This window comes from Podarcis liolepis (genome assembly GCF_965112155.1).
Source record: "Podarcis liolepis genome assembly, chromosome: 3".
Lineage (NCBI taxonomy): Eukaryota > Metazoa > Chordata > Lepidosauria > Squamata > Lacertidae > Podarcis > Podarcis liolepis.
The window spans coordinates 90115903-90137033 of record NC_139557.1 but is presented as its reverse complement, the minus strand read 5'-3'; the positions used below and the strand labels follow the sequence as shown (position 1 = coordinate 90137033).

At 41.4% G+C, this 21131-nt stretch overlaps 2 protein-coding genes across 6 annotated transcripts; one reads left to right on the top strand and one right to left on the bottom strand.

Annotated features, from left to right (window-relative positions):
* Nucleotides 1–1487: 1487 nt before the first annotated feature.
* On the top strand, nt 1488–9171 carry TRMT61B (tRNA methyltransferase 61B). The gene is made up of 7 exons (XM_083496114.1): nt 1488–2505; nt 3114–3216; nt 5762–5952; nt 6700–6791; nt 7878–8104; nt 8719–8787; nt 8960–9171. The coding sequence occupies exons 1-7, from the start codon at nt 1744–1746 to the stop codon at nt 9025–9027; spliced, it is 1512 nt and encodes a 503-aa protein (XP_083352240.1). The 5' UTR covers nt 1488–1743; the 3' UTR covers nt 9028–9171.
* SPDYA (speedy/RINGO cell cycle regulator family member A) lies at nt 8676–18649 on the bottom strand. 5 transcript variants are annotated; one of them, XM_083496149.1, is made up of 8 exons: nt 18101–18649; nt 16904–16986; nt 15724–15973; nt 14757–14815; nt 13667–13752; nt 12652–12823; nt 10637–10928; nt 8676–9345 (listed from the first exon to the last, which is right to left on the bottom strand). In XM_083496149.1, exons 3-8 carry the CDS (start codon nt 15953–15955, stop codon nt 9257–9259), a joined length of 930 nt encoding a protein of 309 aa, XP_083352275.1. In that variant the 5' UTR covers nt 15956–15973; nt 16904–16986; nt 18101–18649; the 3' UTR covers nt 8676–9256. The 5 variants fall into 5 exon arrangements, with proteins under 5 accessions (XP_083352275.1, XP_083352274.1, XP_083352276.1 ...); XM_083496148.1 differs by lacking the exon at nt 16904–16986 and having other exon boundaries at nt 18101–18419; XM_083496150.1 differs by lacking the exons at nt 16904–16986; nt 18101–18649 and adding an exon at nt 17554–18083.
* Nucleotides 18650–21131: the final 2482 nt, after the last annotated feature.

Here is a 21131-nt window from a genome sequence, read left to right as displayed (position 1 = left end):
GTTTCATGTGGCTTCTAATTTTGTATTACCTCAATGTGGGACAGCAAAAGGAGCAGCTGCTGTACGGCCATACCAAGTAAGCTATGTTGAAGGACTCAAACTACTGGGATTCATGTCAGAAGGTTGTCTCCACTTGGCTGCTGCCTGTTTCTGACTCCTATCCTCCACTTGATGAATTCTCACCCATTATTAAGAATAGATTGGTACACCATACCACTAAAAAAAAGTTAATTGTTTAGAACAAAAAAGAAACAAAACACAGAAAATATTGCTCACAAACTGTTTATATTATCCCCATTGATTTTTGAGCTGCAGTATGTAGTTGACTGAAAAACTTTTTTATTTTTAATGTATTTTAATTCAATAATCTGTTTTTTTTAAAAAAAAACATTGCAAACATTGCACCATCTCAGTAAGGACACTCCTAGTCCATGCACTTGTCTCTTTGAAGAACTGTTCTTTGCCCTTTAGAAGTATTGATTTAGCTGTATGTCAGTTGATCGAGATTTACAGTGCAATCCAGCCATTCACTCCGAAGTCTCACTTATTCGTTAAGTGTCCGAATAAGTGTGCATAGGCTCGCTGCCGTAAATGATTACTCGATTGACACTTGTGCATTGTGACAACCGTACAAACTCCCCGCCCCTTTCATTAGAAACTTATAATTCTATCATGCTACACCTAATAAGTAGGTATTCTGAGCATCCACAGCTGAAGAAAGGCTGCAGACGCTGGGAGACATGTGGGCAACCATGTGGAGCTAGATGGGCGCACGGCATTGACGTCACGCTTGCGCTCCCTCTCCCCAAAGGGACTACAGTCTCATTGTCCTATAGTAAAACGTCCGCTTTCCATTTGCAGCGGATAAAGTCCTCCATTTGCGGGGCATGAGGGGTATAAAAAAATAGTGCAATAATTAAAATATGTGCATTTATGAATACAGCGAGAGAGTTTAAAGGCTCTCTTCCATTGCGGTGCTTTAAATGAACCATGCCTCCTTTCTTGGAGAGAAAGGGGGGGTGGTACAAAAGAAACCAGGCGACCATGACTTTTTGTTTTCCTGATACGGCAGCTTTGTCTACGAAAGGCAGAACTCGATGAAGATGCAGGAATGAGCCTGCGCCGCTCGAAGCTGCCTCGATTTGGAAGACTGCAAGAGTGCCATTGACAAGCTTCTGTTTGCTGCGGGGGGTTGCTAACACTGTTTTCTCCATTTAAAAAGAAGAAATAAGGCAGGGAAAGAGAACGGACCCTTCAAGACCAGCGGGCCGAGGTTCAACAGGTCCAGTCTTCCCTATCACGGAAACGCAGTAGTGCGCCTCTTCATTTTTTCTTTTTAAAGGTGAGGGGAGCACAATCATTTTCTGCAACCATTTCTAACCCAGCCTGCTCCGTTTTCACAATACGCCTGTCCCCTCTCTGGCCCCGCCCCTCGAGGAGCCTAATCGGAACCGGAGGTGGGAGCCGCGCGGAGTTCCGTTTGCTTTCCCCAACCCTTTGGCCCCTCCTTGCCCTGTTCTGCCCGGGTGCCTGCGAGGTTCCTACTAGACGTCCGCACTTTCGCCGACGGCCTCAGGCTCCACGGGGCTCCTGCACCGCCGTGCGTAGCGATGCAAGCCGCCCTCCGGTCCGGGGGAACCTGCAGCGGTGCAAACCCCGCGGTGGCCGTCGGAGAGACCTAGAGGAGAGGAGGGTCCGCGGGGCGCCTTGTCCAGGAAGAGGCGGCCGTGTATAAAAGCGACGATGAGGTGCTGGCGCCTCGGGAGCCTGCTGGGGGTGCGCGCTTCGAGCTGGGAGAGTCGGGCTGCTCTCGCGGGCAAGCAGCCGCGGCCGCCGTCGAGGGACACGCTGGGCTTCCAGGCTGCGGCTCCAGAGACCTGCAGCGCCCACCCGAGGGAGCTGCAAGGGGCGCCGCTGCTGCTGCGCGCGGGGATCGGCTCCCTCGGCTCCAGCCGGAGAGCGCTTTCTAGCTCCGCCGGGGACAAGGATGGACGGGACGAGCCCCAGGGACCGCCGGCCGGCTCTGCTGCGGCTCCGGGGCCGGCGGTCGCTCGGAGGCGCGCGTGGCACAGGTCCCTCTCTCCCTCGGAGAGGCTGAGCCAGCTGGTCCAGCACGGGGAGCACCTTTCCCCGCACGTCGCAGAGGCATCCTCCTCCCCTCCTTTCGCCGACGTCGTTCCCCAGGAGGAACTCCAGCCGGATTGGGACTCTCCCTCCGAGGAGCTCCGGGACGCGCCTTCCAAAAACGCGCCCTTCCAGGTCGGGGATCTGTTCCTAGCGGAGAGCCGACGGAGGCGCGACGCCGAGTTCAAGAAGCTGTGTAAACTCGCCGCCGACGGAGTGCTGACGAGCACCTGGGGGGCGGTGAAGCACGCCGACATCGTGGGCAAGCTGCCCGGGCAGATGTTCCGGACGTCCACGGACCACACCTTCCTGATTCGGAGGCCTTCGCTGGAAGAGTTTGTGTTGCTGATGGAGAGAGGACCCACCATCTCGTATCCCAAGGTGCGAGAGCTTTGCCGCTGCCGCCGCCGCCCCCAAGCTGTCATTGGACTCCCGCTCCCATCAACCCCAGTCGACGTGGCCAATGGGCAGGGATGGCGGGAGTTGTAATTCCAGGGACAACCGGGTTGATCCAGCGATAGCGATGGAGGCGCCTTAAGGGGGAACCTGATGATGGCTTGGACCACTTTTTCTCCGATGGCTCCCGGAATTAAGGTTACTAGTACAGTAGTTGCAAAATCTAAGTGATGAATGGGGCTACAGGTCAGATGGCAGGTCCCAGAACAAAGTCCAGTGAGAGAGAGAGAAACCTGAAACACTGATTGCCCTGGTTTTAGAGCAGTAAATCTGGAGATTTCCCGTCTTAAGCCACCACCACCATTAGGTTCAGAATCTAAAATTACCTAATAGCCTCACTGTTTGAAAGGTTTACTAAGATATATAAGTGAAACACTTTGAACACTGTAAAATGGTATATAAGTGCTGAGTAGTATTCTTATTTCCCCATAAGTCTTAGCCAGCGGTTATCAATTTGCTTAAAAAGCACAAATATGCTATAAAGCACAAGGGCTAAGCTAAACATTTATGTTCTTTGCTCTTTTAACATGTAGGATATTAATGCAATGCTGCTGCTAATGGACGTCAGTCAAGGCGACACAGTGCTGGAAGCAGGTTCTGGGTCTGGTGGTATGAGTTTATTTCTATCACGAGCAGGTAAAATATTGTCTGTTGACAGAATCCCAGCTCTCCCACACATTTTAAGAACACAGGAAGCTTCCTTGTATTGGGTCAGATTGCCTGCCTAGCCCAATATTGCTTACTCTGACTGGCAGTGGCTTTCCAGGGTTCTTCATCTTATGCTATATGTCCCTTTTAATTGGTATGCTTAGGATTTAAACCCAAAACTTTCTGTATGCAAAACATGTGCTCTATCATTGTCCCCCTTGTCATTATCATGCCCTGAATTACTCTTGAATTCCTCTAATTTATTCAAATTCAGTCCTATGTGCTGGGAACTTTAGCTGCTTTCCAGAAAATGGCAGAGCTCTCATTTCATCACACAGGACTGAAGTCAGAGGAAATGTTGGCATGTGAGAATGGATGCACTTTGGGGCATAGGAACACTCTTTAGGCACCTTGACACTGACACTTTGGACACTAAATGTGAGAATCAAGCCTTGGTGTACTGTCCCCTCTAAAATTACATACTGCCTTTCACTAATAAGTTCAGGGTGCTGTACATTATTATTACAGTGGTGCCTCGCAAGACGAAAAGAATCCGTTCTGTGATTCTCTTCGTCTAGCGGTTTTTTCGTCTTGCGAAGCAAGCCCATTGAAGGATTAGCGGATTAGCGCTATTAGCGGCTTTTAGCGGCTTATCTGCTGATCGGATCAGCTGATAAGCGGCTTAGCGGCTTAGGAAAAGGAGGGGGAAAGGGAAAAAAAACCAGCAGGAACTCGCAAGACATTGTCGTCTTGCGAAGCAAGCCCATAGGAAATTCGTTTTGCGAAGCACCTCCAAAACGGAAAACTCTTTCGTCTAGCGAGTTTTCCGTCTTGCGAGGCATTCGTCTTGCGGGGCACCACTGTATTTATTGAATTTATATACTGTCCTATACCTGGAGGTCTCAAACATGGGGCTATGCTGTTTTTAAAAACCACAAACAATTCAGGAAAGTTCATTGAACTAAGTGAGTGATTAGCTCAGGGGAGCCAATGTGCTAGCTCCCTGGTGGTGATGGACTGCAAGTCCCAGTCATCACTGCATGCTGGTTGGGGCTGATGGGAGTTGTAATCCAAAAACATCACAAAGGGACCAGGAATTGCTTTCGATTAGTCTTAGGTTGCCCAGTCAGCATCATAGCTGCTTGTAGATTTAATCATGGGCCTTCCTGTCCCAGGGATGCGGGTGGCGTTGTGGGTTAAACCACAGAGCCTAGGACTTGCCAATCAGAAGGTCGGCGGTTCGAATCCCCGCGAGAGGGTGAGCTCCTGTTGCTCGGTCCCTGCTCCTGCCAACCTAGCAGTTCGAAAACACGTCAAAGTACAAGTAGATAAATAGGTACCGCTCCGGCGGGAAGGTAAACAGCGTTTCCGTGTGCTGCTCTGGTTTGCCAGAAGCGGCTTAGTCGTGCTGGCTACATGACCCAGAAGCTGTATGCTGGCTCCCTCGGCCAATAAAGTGAGATGAGTGCCGCAACCCCAGAGTCGGTCACGACTGGACCTAATGGTCAGGGGTCCCTTTACCTTCCTGTCCCAGGCCAGGACCAGCATTCTGGTAATTACACCTAGCTGTTATTACAAGGTAATTGCATAAATGTGCAGGCATACTTCTGTGACCAATACAATCTGCTATCTTGAAGTGCAGCTCCTGCCTTTCATTATTTATTCTGTTATTGCCAAGTTGAGCACTGCTTTCCTTTCAGGTGAAGACATCCAAGTCCTCAGTCTGGCTTGGAGATCTATAGCAGATATCCACAGTAATATCTATTAGGTCATATTTGTCATCCTGTCTTAAGAGCTCAACTTCTTCTTGCTTGTTTCCCATCCTCTGTGTATCTGTGTAGAAACAACTGAAACCACGAGTCATTCTTCCACACACTGCTGCCTCTGTCCCACTCCGTAGGGAGTCACCTGCCACCACCACACGTCTCTTCCTTCTCTGCAGGTGCATAGGAATTTGCCTTATACCAAGTCAGACCCTTGGGCCATATAAGCTCAGTATTCTACTACACTACAAGGCAGCAGGCCTTGAGGGTTTCAGACAGGAGTGTTTCTCAGCCCTAACTGGAGATGCCAGGGAGCTTCTGCATGCAAAGCAGATGCTCCACCAAGCTATGGCCCTTCCACTAAAGCACATTGCAATGCTGTATGTTACAGCTTAAAATTTGGTAGCTCCTGAAAACAACCAGTGGGGGATAAGCAATGACTCTAGGAGGTGAGTGCCATAATAGTATTGCAGTTTTATATTGTAAACTGTGCTGTGATCCTTGGATAAAAGGCAGTATAGAAATGTTAATAATTAATAATAATAATAATAATAATAATAATAATAATAATAATAATAAATAAATAATAAAGCCCTACTGCCATGTAAGCTTTATAGCCCTGTTAGCCATTATGCTCTGAGTGGTTGTAATATTAGGAAATAAGTTATAATATCTGGTATGCTAGTGTTTCATTTCCTGTGTCATTTATTCAACTTGGCATAAATGAAGAGAGCAGTAACTAATTTTGGTTCAATTTTATTTGTTTTCAGTTGGGCCACAGGGACGTGTTGTAAGTTATGAAGTCCGGAGAGACCACTACAGAGTGGCGAAAAAGAATTATAAGAGGTGGCGTGATGCATGGAAAATGAGTCATCCTTTAGAGTGGCCAGATAATGTGGATTTCATTAATGAAGACATTTTAACAGCAGCTGAGGCTTTGAAAAATGTAGCATTTGATGCAGTAAGTATATTTAAAAAAACAGCAACAAAGAAACAAAACGGGCACCCTGTTTCTGGAATTATCACATCTCCCCCTGAGAAAAGAGAGATATGAGAAAAGTGGATTGATCTTTTTCCAAAGCTAGAAAGCAAGTACTTAGTAATGGTACATTTAGGGAGCAAAAAGCTGGTGTAAATGAAGCCAGTTTTAAGTTAAGGTGGTAAAAAGTTACACTAGATTCAAACTTTATTCAGCAGTGGTGTTACTGCTGGTCTAATATCCTCATAGATTTGCACAGAAAACACATATTTTATGTTCTCCTTTAAAGTGTTTAAAAACAGAGTAAGTTCTGTTCTCCAACCCAATTCATTCTTTGAAACAGTGAATAGAAAAGGCTTCCATTAGAAAGAAACTTGTGAGGGTTTTTGATTGAAATCCTGATAATTTCTGCTTCAGTTTTTAGCTGGGGTTTTTTGGTGGTGGTGGGTGGGCAGTTACTTCTAGTGAGCACAGAGAAGGTATATCGAGATTTCAGTGTTTGCTGGAAGGCAAATAAAAATAATACTATTATTACTGTTAGTATTATTGGTGATGCTATTTTGTATTATTGCAACTCACCATGACTTTTCCATTACCTTGATCACTTTCTTTTCACCTTTTAATATAATTTATCCAAATTAATATTCTAATATCCTCATAGATTTGCACAGAAAACACATCCTTTATATTCTCCTTTAAAGTTTTTAAAGCTGTATGTTTCTTCCATAGATAGCTTTGGATATGCTTGTGCCCCAGAATGTTTTATCTGTGGCTATCCCAAATCTTAAAATGGGGGGCGTTTGTGCAGTATACCTTGCAAAGTAAGTATTGATCCTGCCTATTTACATGCTCCTTTCTGCTACATGGAGTGATAGCTTCATTAAACTTGCAATGGCTTCATGCAGTTTGTTTATAAAGGGTCTTAAAGATTATTATAAAGTACATTTATCCTAACTTCAGATTTCCAAAAAGCTATAATAACTGACAGACACAATTTTCTTGGTCCGATATACTGTTATTTATAGTGGACTGAGATTGAACCTTCCTCCTTGTCCTCTCTCCTTTTCCTATCTCCCTTTGCATATCAAGCTTCAATGAAAAGAATGTGGTTTATTAAAACAGCTTCCTGTGGCATCCAAACTGGGGAAACTGTGACTTAACAAACTGCAATATATTCCTCTAAGCCAGGCACCCAAGAAGGGAAAATACAGATCTAAGGCTCTTTCTTAAAGTTGTTTTGACTGAGATCATTGCATTTAATATGGTTTTAGTATAAATGTTATTGTAATAGACTTTTGATATGCTGCCTTGTGTGCTTCTAAGCTGAAGGGGAAAGGCAAAATATTAATGTTTAGATAGCATTGGGGCTAGTCAGTTACATCATCAGTGTGTCCTAGTTCCTAATAAGTGATAACTGATGGCTGTTTGTCATGTTTTATAGTCTCGTTGCTCTTTGGGATAAACAAACTTGTAGTTCAGGCAAGAGAGCTAGTTTAGTAAAAACATTTGGGCTGGCTACAGTCAAATTTAAATATAGCTCTTTAACCAAGTGAAATACTGCGGTCCTATGCACACGTACTTGGAAGTGGGACTAACCTCTGAGTGAATAGGCATAGGATAGGTTTACAATACAGTGGTACCACTGGTTACGTACTTAATTTGTTCCGGAGGTTTGTTCTTAACCTGAAGCACCACTTTAGCTAATGGGGCCTCCCACTGCTGCCACACTGCCATTTCTGTTCTTATCCTGAAGCAAAGTTCTTAACCCGAGGTATTATTTCTGGGTTAGCGGAGTCTGTAATCTGAAGCGTATGTAACCCGAGGTACCACTGTACAAACTATTATATTTTATGCATATGTGTAGATTTATTCACTGGCAATATATATTATTTGAATTCTTCTAAAAGTATCACCCAGGTTATTGATCTGGTGGAAGCCATCCGGACCAGCAAGATAAACCTTTTTTGTGAAAGGATAGTTGAGGTGACACACAGAGATTGGATAGTAATCCCAGCTTCCTGGAAAATTGGTGGCGTTTTCCACAATATGAAATCCAATCAGAACAAGAACAATGAATCAGCTTGTCATGATGAAAATGAGGAGATTCCTGCTCAACAGAACAAAGAAGATGATGGTATGGACCAAGTTCTAATGAGATCTTGTTTTGTGGCAGTCACTAGAATGTTGCAGTCCCACATGCTGTGTCGAGATGTGAACCTTTATGTAAAATGCAGCCTGAGCTGCCCACCAGCAGACTGTTGCTGGGTACACAATCTGCTACTGTATTTTTGTCTGTAAGGGCCTGGTATTGGGTTCTTATTTATGATGGTGATATTCAGTGTTGAGCAAGTGAAATTTCCCTTCCTCTCCTCTGTCCTGCAGCCTCTATGGGCCCCCCAAATCTGCTCCAGGGAATCACCCGGATCTCTGGAGCATATCTGGGGGGCTGCAGAAAGGAGGAGAGTAGAAATCTGTTTCACTCATGAATGGGCACAACTGAATGTTGTCCACTGAGATTTCTAGCCTACCTTTCTAGTACCTTTACCACTATTGTCTTTGAGGAGTGAGGACATATGAGAGAACAAAGATCTATCTAGAGAAAAGAGAGAAGGGGTTTTCCAGAAGTGGGAGGGAAGGAAACAACAAATGGGTTCAACGTGGAAAAGAATGTCCTGAGGTAGAATTATGTATAGCAGAAATTGGAATTAAGAGTGTTGCACAACAACTTTCTAAATTTTATTTTAACAGCTCTCGTTTCTGATGAGACAAAACCACCATATATTGCTAGACCTTACCCTTGGCAAGTTGGGCACACAGGTAAGAATGGCTTGGCAAATATTTTATAAGATATACATTTATTACTACTATTTTTTCATAAGCACTATTACTTTTTCAAAGAAAAATTGAATTAATTAATAAATATTTCTGCTTTCCGGCTACTTATGTGTTGTATCACTAATGCTGATGTTTTATTTTCCTTCCAAACTAGCCTTTCTTGTCAAGCTGCGGAAATTTAACCCGGCATATCCAAATACTACTTCAAATGGTATATGCTGATTTGAAGATTGCACTTCACCAGGATTAAAATTGTAAATTATATCATTGTTGTTTATGCAAATTAGGAATCCACAACTTTGATTTATGTTGACAATATTTTTGATACTAAAAGATTCAGTGAAATACAAAACTTTAAAGAATAAATCATATATTGTGAAATGTATTTCATTCAGACAATTAATTGGGCTTCCTGATAATTTCTTAAGTTGTTGGCTGAAGTGTGGTTTTTTTATTCTTCATTTCCAGTAAACCAGTCCATGGCTTTATCCTGACATGTGCAGCTACTTTTTCTTCCTTTGTTGGGCAGATGTTTGCAATCTATGAAAAATTAGGGAAGAAATTCACATTGAATGCATATGGGATTACAGTGCAGTTTGTCCCAGGTAACGTGACATGCTTATTGTGTTCTATAGGATGGGTTACACTTATAGGAGTAGTGGATAATTAATGTAGGATGAAAAATATCTGTTCTCCATCTATAAACAAAGAAAAGGTTGTAAAGTGGCTTGCCAATGAAATGCTACGCTTGTTCGGGAGCCATCTGTTGTTCTTCCCTACAGCTGGGTAGTTGAATCCTTACTTACTACGGTACCTGCTGTATTGCCCCACATACTCACTGTGAGTGACAGATGCTACTTCATTGCCAACTGCTGAGTTCATCCCATCATTTGTACATAAAGAACTGACAAATCAGGATCCTTTTACAGCAGTGCTTTTATACTAACAACAGAAGGTGTCACCCTACATTTGTTTAGCACTATAAACATAAATCTGAATTAAAGGAGTCACCAAGAAGTCAACAAGGAGGAGTATAGAATTGCTATCTTAGAACTAGAGGGGATCGCTTTAAAGCAAAAAGTTGATCACTTTTGATAGACACTGCTTGATTACTTCATGTCTTGATTACTACATATCTTACCAAGCAGTTAGGTTCCAGGGACAGTGTTCATCATTTTTTTATTTTAAAAAAGTATATGCAGAAAACACATACATGCTTTTAACATTTCTTTTCACTTTCCCAGCACTAATGTTTGTAGGAGAGTCAGTTTCGCTTTTAATTGAACTTACAAAACTCAGCTCATATTTGATGTAATTTGCTGGAAAACTGAGTTGAGTGGCTTTGAGAAGGGGCTATAAAGGCTTAGATTTTTCTTGTAGTTCATTTTACAAAATCTATCATTTACCAAATTCACAATTTAGAAGGGAAGGGAAGCATTCTATAAATGACTGAGAAGGAGAGATAGAACAATCATAAGGACCAGGGACAGAGAGAAGCTTCCATCCAGGAAAAAGCTGGAATGCGAACACCACCACCAAAGGATGCAGGTGTGATCAAAACATTATGCCCAGAACTGTGTTTTATGCACCTGTTGCACATATGGCAATGGCTTTTCTCCGTCAAGGAGGCTGTAAGTAACTATGATCCACCTACGAGGCTTAAAGGATGTAGAATCAACCGATACACCAATAGCGATAACATTGCTGAGAATATTGAGTATACCTAAGCAAGTTTCATTAAATCAAGGGTATTGACTTCTGAATGACACAGCTAGTATGGGGCTGTGAAGGTAGCATAAATAAAATTACTTCAGTGTTTACCATACCATACCTTGTGAATAACAGTGCAGAGATGGCTCAGGTATTTTACCAGCTGGAAGAGAGTCATGCAATCCCTGAGGTATATGTTGTTCCATCATTTCCAGTGTGCCATTGGAGGAAGAGGAGGATAATCCCAGCCGTATGTATCTTGTCTTTTTCCCACAAAGCAAACAGTCTGTAGGTGTGGCATTGGGTCCTCGAGGAAACTGTACTCCATCTCTGCTATTGTTTCTTGTAGCTCCACTATGATGAATAGAACGCTCCCGCTGCCATATATAATGTGTCGAAGCTATAGCCATTACCTGTGTTTAAAAAAACCAAAAATCCAAAATGGAGCTATTATCAGAACAAGCAAATGATGCATAAAAATCACAAAGGATCATTAGTTGGTGTTGTTAGCTTTCTTAATTGCTAGTAAAACAGTTACAGAGCAGGGAACAGGAATGAGCTGCTATTTATTGGCCTACTTTTTAAGATCCTGAACAAACCACTTTTCCACTCCTGGGAATGTTAATTAGGCCTAACTTAGAACAAAAACACATTTTTTCATTTACTAACAGCTATCCAGATATACAAAAGACTAATAAATTACACATAATTAAAGCTGTTAATTTTTTCAAATTTTGATTATCTATTTTAATACATGTGTAAACAATGTGCGACTTGATAAATAATGTAACATTTGATAGATAATACTAATACATTAGTATTTTAGCATTTAACTTCCATGAAAATGAAACACAGCTCCTGTCTTGAACTGTGGGGAAAGCAGACTACTGTACTACTTTACATCCAAAAAACCTGTGAACTATTCTGTAATAGAAAATCTCATTTGAGATAGTAAAGCTTCTAAGTCTATGGCTTCAGGTTTATGCATGAGGGAAGAAGATTTAAAGCTTCTATCCCTTGTTCATTTAAACTTTTATTGTTTCGTCCAAACTTAGGAAACATGGGTTTAAAACCATGGGTTTAAAACCAGAATCTCTCTTCACATATAAAGAGGATGGGGGGAGCATGTGAACTCAAGGCCCATGGTTGTAAGAATAAACTACAGTTTGTCATTGCATCTGTACTAGGCCAATTTCTTAGTGGTGAAATTAGTTTTATGATGGGTAAAGCAGACAGGCAAAAGAACAGGCCTGCTGATCAAAGGCCTATTTGGTCTAGCCTCCTGTTTCCCACACTGGCCAGCTAGGTATCTCTGGGAAATTCACAGAGAACCCCAAATACTGTAACTTTTCTTTGTAGGGGATCTGATGCATTGCAATTACCTCCATTGGTACTATGAAAGTGTCCATTCTATGGTTTTATTTTAATTTTCTCCCATTTTCCTGAATAAAAATCGGGAAGATTTTTTTTTGTAAATGTATTTACCACTGCCCTGCCCCAAACTAATTTTTTTATTCACAATCTTGATTATTCTACTAAGTAGCAACCCTTTACACCTGAGTTTGATGGTAATCCATTAATGGGAAAGCTGGCTATATGGTACCATAAAGGTCTTTTTCGGGAAGAGAAACAGCATTAGCATTTCCTTACCAATGGTCTGACTATATCCTTAATTCATGTTAGTAATAAAAGCAAAGTATGCTGTTTGATAACTGCTTTCTTGCACTTTGCATAGTTAGCCAAAAGTAAGTTCACTGATTCTAAAGGTGCTTACTCCCAAATAAGTGTGAATACAACTGCAGACTTGGTCAATTTTAATGTATTTTTTTCTGTTTAATTTACCAGTGTAAACATTCCCTGTGAATGGTTTCATATTTTCCAATAATTGCTAATGTCATTATTTCTGATAAGGGAATCCCCTTCATTGAAGGTAAATAATTTGTTGGGATGTTTTGAAAGCAAAGTATCAACCAGCAGTTAAATTGAGCCACTCATTATAACTGGGTGGATAATGTTTACAAACAGTTCCTTTATATAGCTTGGTGAAAAAACAGAAAGAGGCTTGTTACAAAACAGAATCTGCCTATTAAAATGCATTTGCTCTTTCTTGATGCATATAAAATATACCCGCCTTACCTCCTCACAGCAGCGTCTGCTTACAATAGCCCTATAATCCATCTTGCTCCAGAGTTCATCCCTTCGAATTAAGAAATCAGGAAAAAGCTTTCTCCAGGATTTTCCTAAAGCCCATGGGAAAATCTCATATTTTGACTCTTCATCATCTTCTTCAACTGTATTTGCCAGGTACCTACAATGATGAGGAATATGACTCACTTAAATATGGTTTTGATCTCATTTGTATACTGCTAACTTTCTCCCTCCTCTTTTTCTTTGGTATTTATATACATTCCAAAGTGCTGAAAATTTAGTTTGGACAAATGTTACCAAATGATTTTTCACCAGATGAAAAGATGGGCACACAATTAAGAATGCTGAAAATCTCAAGTTTAACATATAGAAAGCATGTTTCTACTTCTTAAAAGGGTTGAAAGTGTGGGGGCAGTGCTTAATGAAGTATCATAAGCCAGAGTGTATGCCGAGTATCATTTTTTCTATTGTGCAGTGGGCGGGATTCTTGTCCCTCACGGCTAACAGAAACAGAGCAAATGAGGCAAATCAAAAGAAAATTGTGTTTATGGAAGACAATCTTACTTGGCTACGAGTGATCACCAAAGTAGAAGCATAGGGGATACATTCAAAGGTGGCACCTGGGAAATAAAAGCCCAGTTGATTCTTATGAAGGCTTTGTGCTGTGGTGGGCTTTTCTCCCTCAGCAACCTTTATTGGGGGACGGGGGAGCTTTTCAAATAAGGAGGATGCTTTGGGAGACAAAAGTCTTTATCTGCAGAAATCAATGACAGTTTAACAACTAATAAACTAGGTTCAACGGGTAATTTAACACCATAGTCTTGGCACCCGCGTATTAATCTCCAACATGCTATAACCCTTCAAGAGTCAAGACCCCATCCTAAATAAGTAATTGATGGTGCAGTAAGGTTTATTTCTAACTTCACTGTTATCTCAAATAATAAACTCTTAAGAAACCTCTGACACATTTTAATTGTAATCATAATATTTGGAAAATACTTACAGAGCTACAAAGAAATTAAGCCTGGTGTGTTCGTTTATACTGTAGCCTGCTCGCTTGAAATAAACAAAAGTCATTGCCAAAAGGTACTGTTGGAAAAGATAAAATATCAATTTCTGGCTATTATTTTTTCTTAAAATGACTTAACATTTCCCTAAAATATTTTTTCACCAGTAGGGAAAAGCATATACTTCATTTTCATTAACTGAATCTGGCATTAACAGTATGGTCCTCATATTTTAGCTGCAATATATTAATGTGCAGTGAAAGCGGGACTGTGAGCATAACAACTAGTAGAAAATGCATAGTTGTATCCTCTGACAAAGAGGCAGAATGGCGAGCCAAGGTCTGTGAATGGCTTCTTAACAAGGGGAAATGGGTCATTCCTTCAAAAACATTTTCTAGTACACCTTGTATTCCATACATCTGACCAGAAAAACAGCAGAGATTCATGAAGCTCTCAGTCTCAGCAGATTAAGTGTGATCAAACATTTTTGCAAGCAGAGTTTTTTAAAATGCCTTGCTCATCTAGGAAGCTGGTCCCGCTGAATTCATTGGGAACTTCCTAGTAAACAATTTTATCTAATCAAAAAAGCTTTAAGTGAATCATGTTGTTTAAAACAAGAGCATAGGCATTAAGATAAATGGAACATGAGTTTAATCTGAAACAAATGTTTCAAAGGACAGCCTGCATATTATATGTGAACTGGAACCCAGCCTCCGGAGCTTCTAGTTTTGGCTGCCACAGACTGGAAAAACAGGGACTTCTATTTGCATTTGCAAGATATGTACAGTTCAGAGAGCCACAATGGGTGGTATTCAATGATTCCCCCTTCTCTTCCGCATGTGCCCTACGCCATCCACAAATCTGCTCTGGAGGATTGGAGGAACTCCCAGAACAAATTAGAGAGCATGTGAAGGGAGGAGAGAGGGAGGTCATTCCATTGCGCAGGAAGAAGTTATGCTGAGGGAATGATTTGCTGAGCACAAGACTGAATACAACCCCAAATGCACTGGCCTGTAATTGAAACAAAATCCTCAATTTCCTCACCCTTAAAGTTTCACAGACTTTCAAGACAACACCCAGTTTTACCTTGTCTGAAATTTTACAGCAACAATCCATCCACAAGAAATCTTGAATCAAGTCATCATCTGTAAAATAAGCCAGCTGTGACATACACAATTAAATGCAAAGCTCAAGAAGCATTAATTCAAGACAATCCTTTAACAAATTAAAACAATTTGCTCTTCCCCTTCCAGGCAAATGGAAGCAGAAGTGTTTCTCACTACTGACCTAGAGAATTACTTGACAGAACATTTGAGCGCAGAGGTTATTCTGACCAGGCTGGTTTCAGATGGGAGTTTATTGTGTGATGGGTACTCCTCATGCATGCAAATGTTTTACATCGTAGCAACATGTCAGCACATATTCCCTGTCCTACACCTTTAGTCTAAATTTACCGTACTTTCTGGGGAAAATCCAATAAGTTTTTTTTTTTAAATCCAATGACTCATTTGTGTTATTACAATATTTAGACCCCATCTGGAGGCATATTAAATTAACAGATTCAATAGAAGCACTCTCTCCATTCTCTAATGGTGATTTTCTGCACCCTCCCCTGCTGTGCCCTAGGCTCCCCCTAAATGTTCTGTGAAGGGTTTCCCAACCTTCTGGAGCAGATTTAGAAGGGGGTCAATCTGCAGTGCAAGGGCGTGCCAAAAATGGTCTCCTCATCATTCTACTGACTTTTTCTTCCATCTACAAAGACATCTGTAGGCAATCACCACTGGATACTACCCAAATAGTCTAGTTTATAGTACATTATGCATGCCAGTATCTCATGATGACCATCATGATGTAGTGAAGTCAGCCTTGCGTATGGCTCAGTGAGATACAGTTTTAAGTTCCCATATACCCCTTCTAGCTTATAAGGTAATTTCAGATTAGTCTTTATGAAATGTCTCACAAAAAAGCATTTTGGACACAACTGCTTTTGAATGTGAAGTTCTACACGCATATACTTGGTGCATTTTACAAAATGATTTATAAAGGAACCTACCAAATAGCTTAAAGAAAGCTGTCATTTCCTGACGCTGAATTACAAGACATGAACCTTTTGGCCGTTTTGGCTTATTATTATTAATGTTTTCCCCATAGGTCTCCTGGCTATCTTTAAATTTCGGTCGTTTAAGGCTAAGAGCTTTTTTTTGTTGATAAGATCTGGATGCACTTGATTTTATACGAACAGTGACACTGGGAGGTGTCTGACAGCAGCTCTGATTATGTTTCATTTTTCTAGATGAAGTTACCTGTTAAAATAAAAATTAAATTATTAGCTGAATTGATAATGCATGAGAGAGGCATTAATCTCTCTTCTCCAGTTTTACTTTCACTATTATGAAAAATGTTATTTAATAGATTTTTATATTCTTTCCCATTAATTTTGATATTACTTCCTGCAAGTTGTACTGTGTAATAGTACTGTACAGGCATTAGCCCCACTTTCCCAAGCACTTGCTATCAACAACTTTGCGGGTGTCAGGAATTTTACTTTCTGCAATATGGCAACCCTAAAATAGTGTAAATGGTACGATTTCATTCTTACAACCAGGCCTTGCATCCCTTTTGATGTCACATGCTTCCCTTTTCTACCTATAGAGGGAATGCCTTTAAAATACTCTTATTTCTTACAACGAGCACCCATGACAGTTTGTGAGGTTAAGTATGGGAAGACAGGAACCTGTGCACTTCGCAATTTGCCTTCTCTTCTTTACGGAGTTTCTCCTTTCTGCTTCACTCTATTTTGCCCCAGCCCCTTTTGCAAACCTACACAGCAAATAAATATGGAGTGGCCATGACTGACAGATCAGAACAAGGTCCGATTGTTCCTGGGCAGAGTCACTAGGGTAGTCTATTTAAACTGGGTGAAAATGAATGTCCATGTTTATTGGATGGAATCTAAATATTCACATTTGAAAAATGATTAAATCGGTTATTCACACACTGCAAAAATGTCACATAACAGCAACTCCTGAAAGCAGTTTCACGACATGCGAAGTTGGTAAATATGAACCATAGCATAGCATTTGAATCTATTACTCCAGTGGGTCGTCCCCCACCCCCCACCTTGCACACCTCTCCCTTAGATTTCTAAGGACTGGTAAAAGGGGAGGAATTTCAGCTTGCCTGACTCAGTTGAGGTGTTCTTGCCCAAATATAGCCTTTTTCCACCCACATACCCTTTCGTGTGATGGAGCTGGACATTCCTTGCCAGTGTGCAGCAGGAGTCTGTATCTCTCACTCCTTGTACTAGTTTTCAGTGCTGGGGATTATCAGGGAAATTCATTATTTATTTATTTTCACCATTGCCTCCCCCCTGGAAAAAAACCACACCCTGCTATCTGAAAAATTCAAAACCTGGTTGTCCTCCTCCCCTCCAAAAATAAATGTTTGGAAAGCTTAGAAACGAGGAAGTGGTGTAGGCACAAGTGTCTGTCAACAGCACAAACAGAGCCTCACATGGAGATAAAAATCCTCACAAGGAGATCTCCACCCTTTCTGCACAACATCCCTTAATGGTGCTCCAACAGAGAACTGCATGAGTGCAAGTGGGAATATGGCAGTGATTTGTATACCGGCCTTACCATTTTATATGAAGCAGCTCCATTCAACCTTTAGGACCTTTCAGCAGGGGGGGGGGGGGAGGAATAAAAGGGGGGTAGAGCCGTGTTATGTAAGCCACCTGCAAACTCATATTATTATGATTATATTTAAAATGGCTGCCAGGAGCTGTGAGGATAGTGATAGCGGTCATGTTTTTTGTTTTTTTTACAAAAGCAAAACCACCCACAAACATCCTTTCATATAAAGGACATATCAAAGGTGTTACCTTGTATCCTTCAGTGCTTATAAGTACTTCTGTGGATTCAATGCCCTCCTTTTTTGAGGGTATATATTTTGCTTTTTTAATTTATTTTCAGGAGCAGGATCCTTTGGCCCAGAGGGTGGAGCTAGACACAGCTCTCTCCCTCTGGCCGAAGGATATCAGTGCCATTTATAAAGCAGCATCACTGCAGAATTTCCTCTACAAGAAACTTGTTGTATGTTGTGCTTGTTTGAAGAAGCTCTATCTGTTGTTATAAATAAAAGATTATCCCTGCTGCCACCTTGCTGCTTCTGCTGCTGCGGTTGACGGAGGCAGCAATGCTGTGAAGGGACAGAAAGTACTTAAGAGCGGCCTGTTGCTCCCTGAAAAGAAGCAGTATCATTGTGGCATTCCCAAGAGAACTACCTGGATTTGTCATAGACAAAGGATTGACAAAGTCAGTCCAGGCCTTTCGTTTCCCTTCATGAAAATCCATGAGCCAAAGACTGAACTAGGATTTGCGGCTAGTGGCACCCGGAAACATGAGCTACCAGGAAAGCGCGACAATTACCTCAGGTTATATGCAACCTGCATGGGGAAAGAAAACGGGCTGGATCACAACCAATCGCCACCAATCAAAAAATCTCCTCAGACTGACATTTTCATTTGCCGTAAGAAGGGATCTCAGCATCACCCAGGGCAAGGAGCCACCCCCACTACATCCAATCAGGACGCAGGCACAAGAAGCCTTGGCCAATTAGAACGCAAGGGACTGAACAATCCGCCCTGGTAAGGAAAGGATGCCCTAAAGCGCTAGGCCAGAGGGAGAAAAGGCACCAGCCAATCAGGGGGAAGCGAGCCTTGTTGCTAAGACTCCCAAAAGCTTCCCTTCTGGAGACACGTGAGTGAGGAAGTCTGGAAATCACATAGAGCCATCCTACTGATATGTAATAAATGTGCTGTTGTTTTTTACTTGAAGTATTTAGAGGCTACCTTTCAGGTCATCCCCTCTCAAGATGGCTTCCAGCATATAAACTTTGAATGTATATAACAGTAATCAGCAATAACCCTAAGACACTGTAACTACAACATTAAGAATAGAATTCCAAAAACCACAATGTCATTAGCCCAGCAGCATTCATTCTACTCTGTTTTATAAGGTATTTATGTATACGTTCTTCATTGTATGTCACTTGGAGACCTGTTAGTTGACAATAAATAAAAAAATTGTCCAGTAGCACCTTAGAGACCAACTAAGTTTGTTCTGGGTATAAGCTTTTGTGTGCATGCACACTTCTTCAGATACGCATGCACATGAAAGCTTATACCCAGAACAAACTTAGTTGGTCTCTAAGGCGCTACTGGACAATTTTTATTTTTTATTTTTATTTTGACTGTGTCAGATCAACACGGCTGAATGTTAGTTGACAAGCAACTAATAAGTTTAATATGTAAATGAATAATCCACACCAGTAATGACAATACAGGGGAAAAAACACAGTAGAAAAAATGATTGCAGATAAAATAGTTAAAACTAGATTATCTAGGGTTGCCATTTTTCAAAAAGTGAAGATCTGGACACAAAAGTTGTTGAGCTTTTCTTGCAAAATATCAAATGAAAAAAATGAAGTTTTTGAGCTATTTTTAATTAATTTCTCAAAAATCTACACTTCCGACATGGGCTGCCATACGTCCGGATTTTCCCAGACATTTCAGCAATTTCTGCCCAGACACGGTTTCCAACAACTGAATCCTGGCTATGTCCATGAAATTCTGGAGGTATGGCAACCCAAATATTATCTGAAGTCTCATACACAGGAAGAGGATGAGTGCAAAGGGAATTTAAGAAAGCTTGTTCATCAACTAAAAGCAAAACAAAACCCTTCCTTCTGCCTATTGCGGTGCTTCACTTGGTCCATAGACTCATAGAGGCAGTGAACGTATCTGTTCCTTAGTTTTCCTGGACTGATGAAGTCTAGCAAGGAATTAACTGGCTCTAAAGCAAAATAAAGGTTGTTGTGTATATGGAGAATGGGGAGCGATTCCAAAGCTGGTTGTGTGAGACATAATTTGGAATGTAGGAATTTGACCACAAAAGTAGGACAGTATGTAAAATATATCTTCCACAGCAGCTAGACTCGCATATTTTAAAATGTAAAAATAGAGAAGCTCTGTTTTGTGGCTAATCTCTGATCATAATAAAGATTGATTGATTGATTGATTGATTGATTGATTGGAGGTGCACTGAGACGGAGGGAGGGAGGAGAGATCTGAGAAGGGTTTGCAGTGATAGAAAAAACTCAAGGGTTCAAACTTATGGTTCCTGGAGTGGTATCCCTGTGGGATTGGGATTTTGCAGATTCCCCTCTCCACTGGCATGGGTTAAGCACTCTTTTCACTCTACATGGTCACTTCTCTGTTTGAAGTACCTCCCAAGCTGCTATTATTTAGAAAAAAAACCCAGCTGCCATCATTTTAATGCACTCATATATGTAATGTGTAGTTTGTCCCCAACTGATCTATTACTGAATGTGTATTTCTATCTAGTTTGTAGAATTCAATAGACTAAATAGAAATAAAGATCTTAGCGGTGAACTTTAGACAGTTAGCTGTACGCCAGGGGGCACTATTAGACCACAGTCAACATTGAAGGCAAGCCTTGATAGTTCAGCTGTTTTCACAGATTAAACTAGGTGGACTGAAACTTAACTCCATTTCCCTTTAACCTAAGTGTATTGAGGCCCTGATTCCAAACAAACCAAGGGCACTTCCAGGCTCTCTCTCTCTCTCTCTCTCTCTCTCTCTCATCTATCATAATTAAGTGGCATATAAATTGTAAAAATAAGTGAAATATAGGGGGAATTTGGTGCCTTGACTATCTGTTGACCTCACAGATGTTTTCCCCACAATCATGCCCATTAACAGCACAAAAAAATGCATGGCTAGCTTGCACTGCCAACATGATGCTTTAGCATTACTTTTATCCTTCTGTCTCTGATCAGATATTTGTGCTTTCGATCCCTTTTAAGCATTCTGTATTTATAGACAGAGGCCGATTTTTATGCCATAAGCAATGTTTAATGTTTTAACGCATAATTTTTTTCTATTTACTTAAGGGATGAAGAATAATTTGAAAATAAATGTGATCCTGGAAAGAGAGTAATATTTCAGTGAAGAAAGGGATTTGCTGGATTCTAACAGACAAGGCAATATTACCAAGCCTCAGTTCCTACATCTATAAAATGATGTGGTGCAAGTCCACTGAAAATAGTAGGGCTGTATATGATCTAAATAGGGTGTGGTGGAGACATTTTCAAGGGATAGTACCAAGCACAAAAAATGGATGCAGATTTTGTGTTGAACAGGACTTTTCACAATACTGCTTGGGATTGCTCTTACCATAAGGACCTTATTGTTTAACAATGTGACTTGTAGAAGAATACTAAAGGAGCTGCTTTTTGCTCCTCTGAGTTGCTAATAGGTAAAGGTAAAGTGACCCCTGACCATTAGGTCCAGTCGTGACCGACTCGGGGGTTGCGGTGCTCATCTCGCTTTATTGGCCAAGGGAGCCGGCGTACAGCTTCCGGGTCATGTGGCCAGCA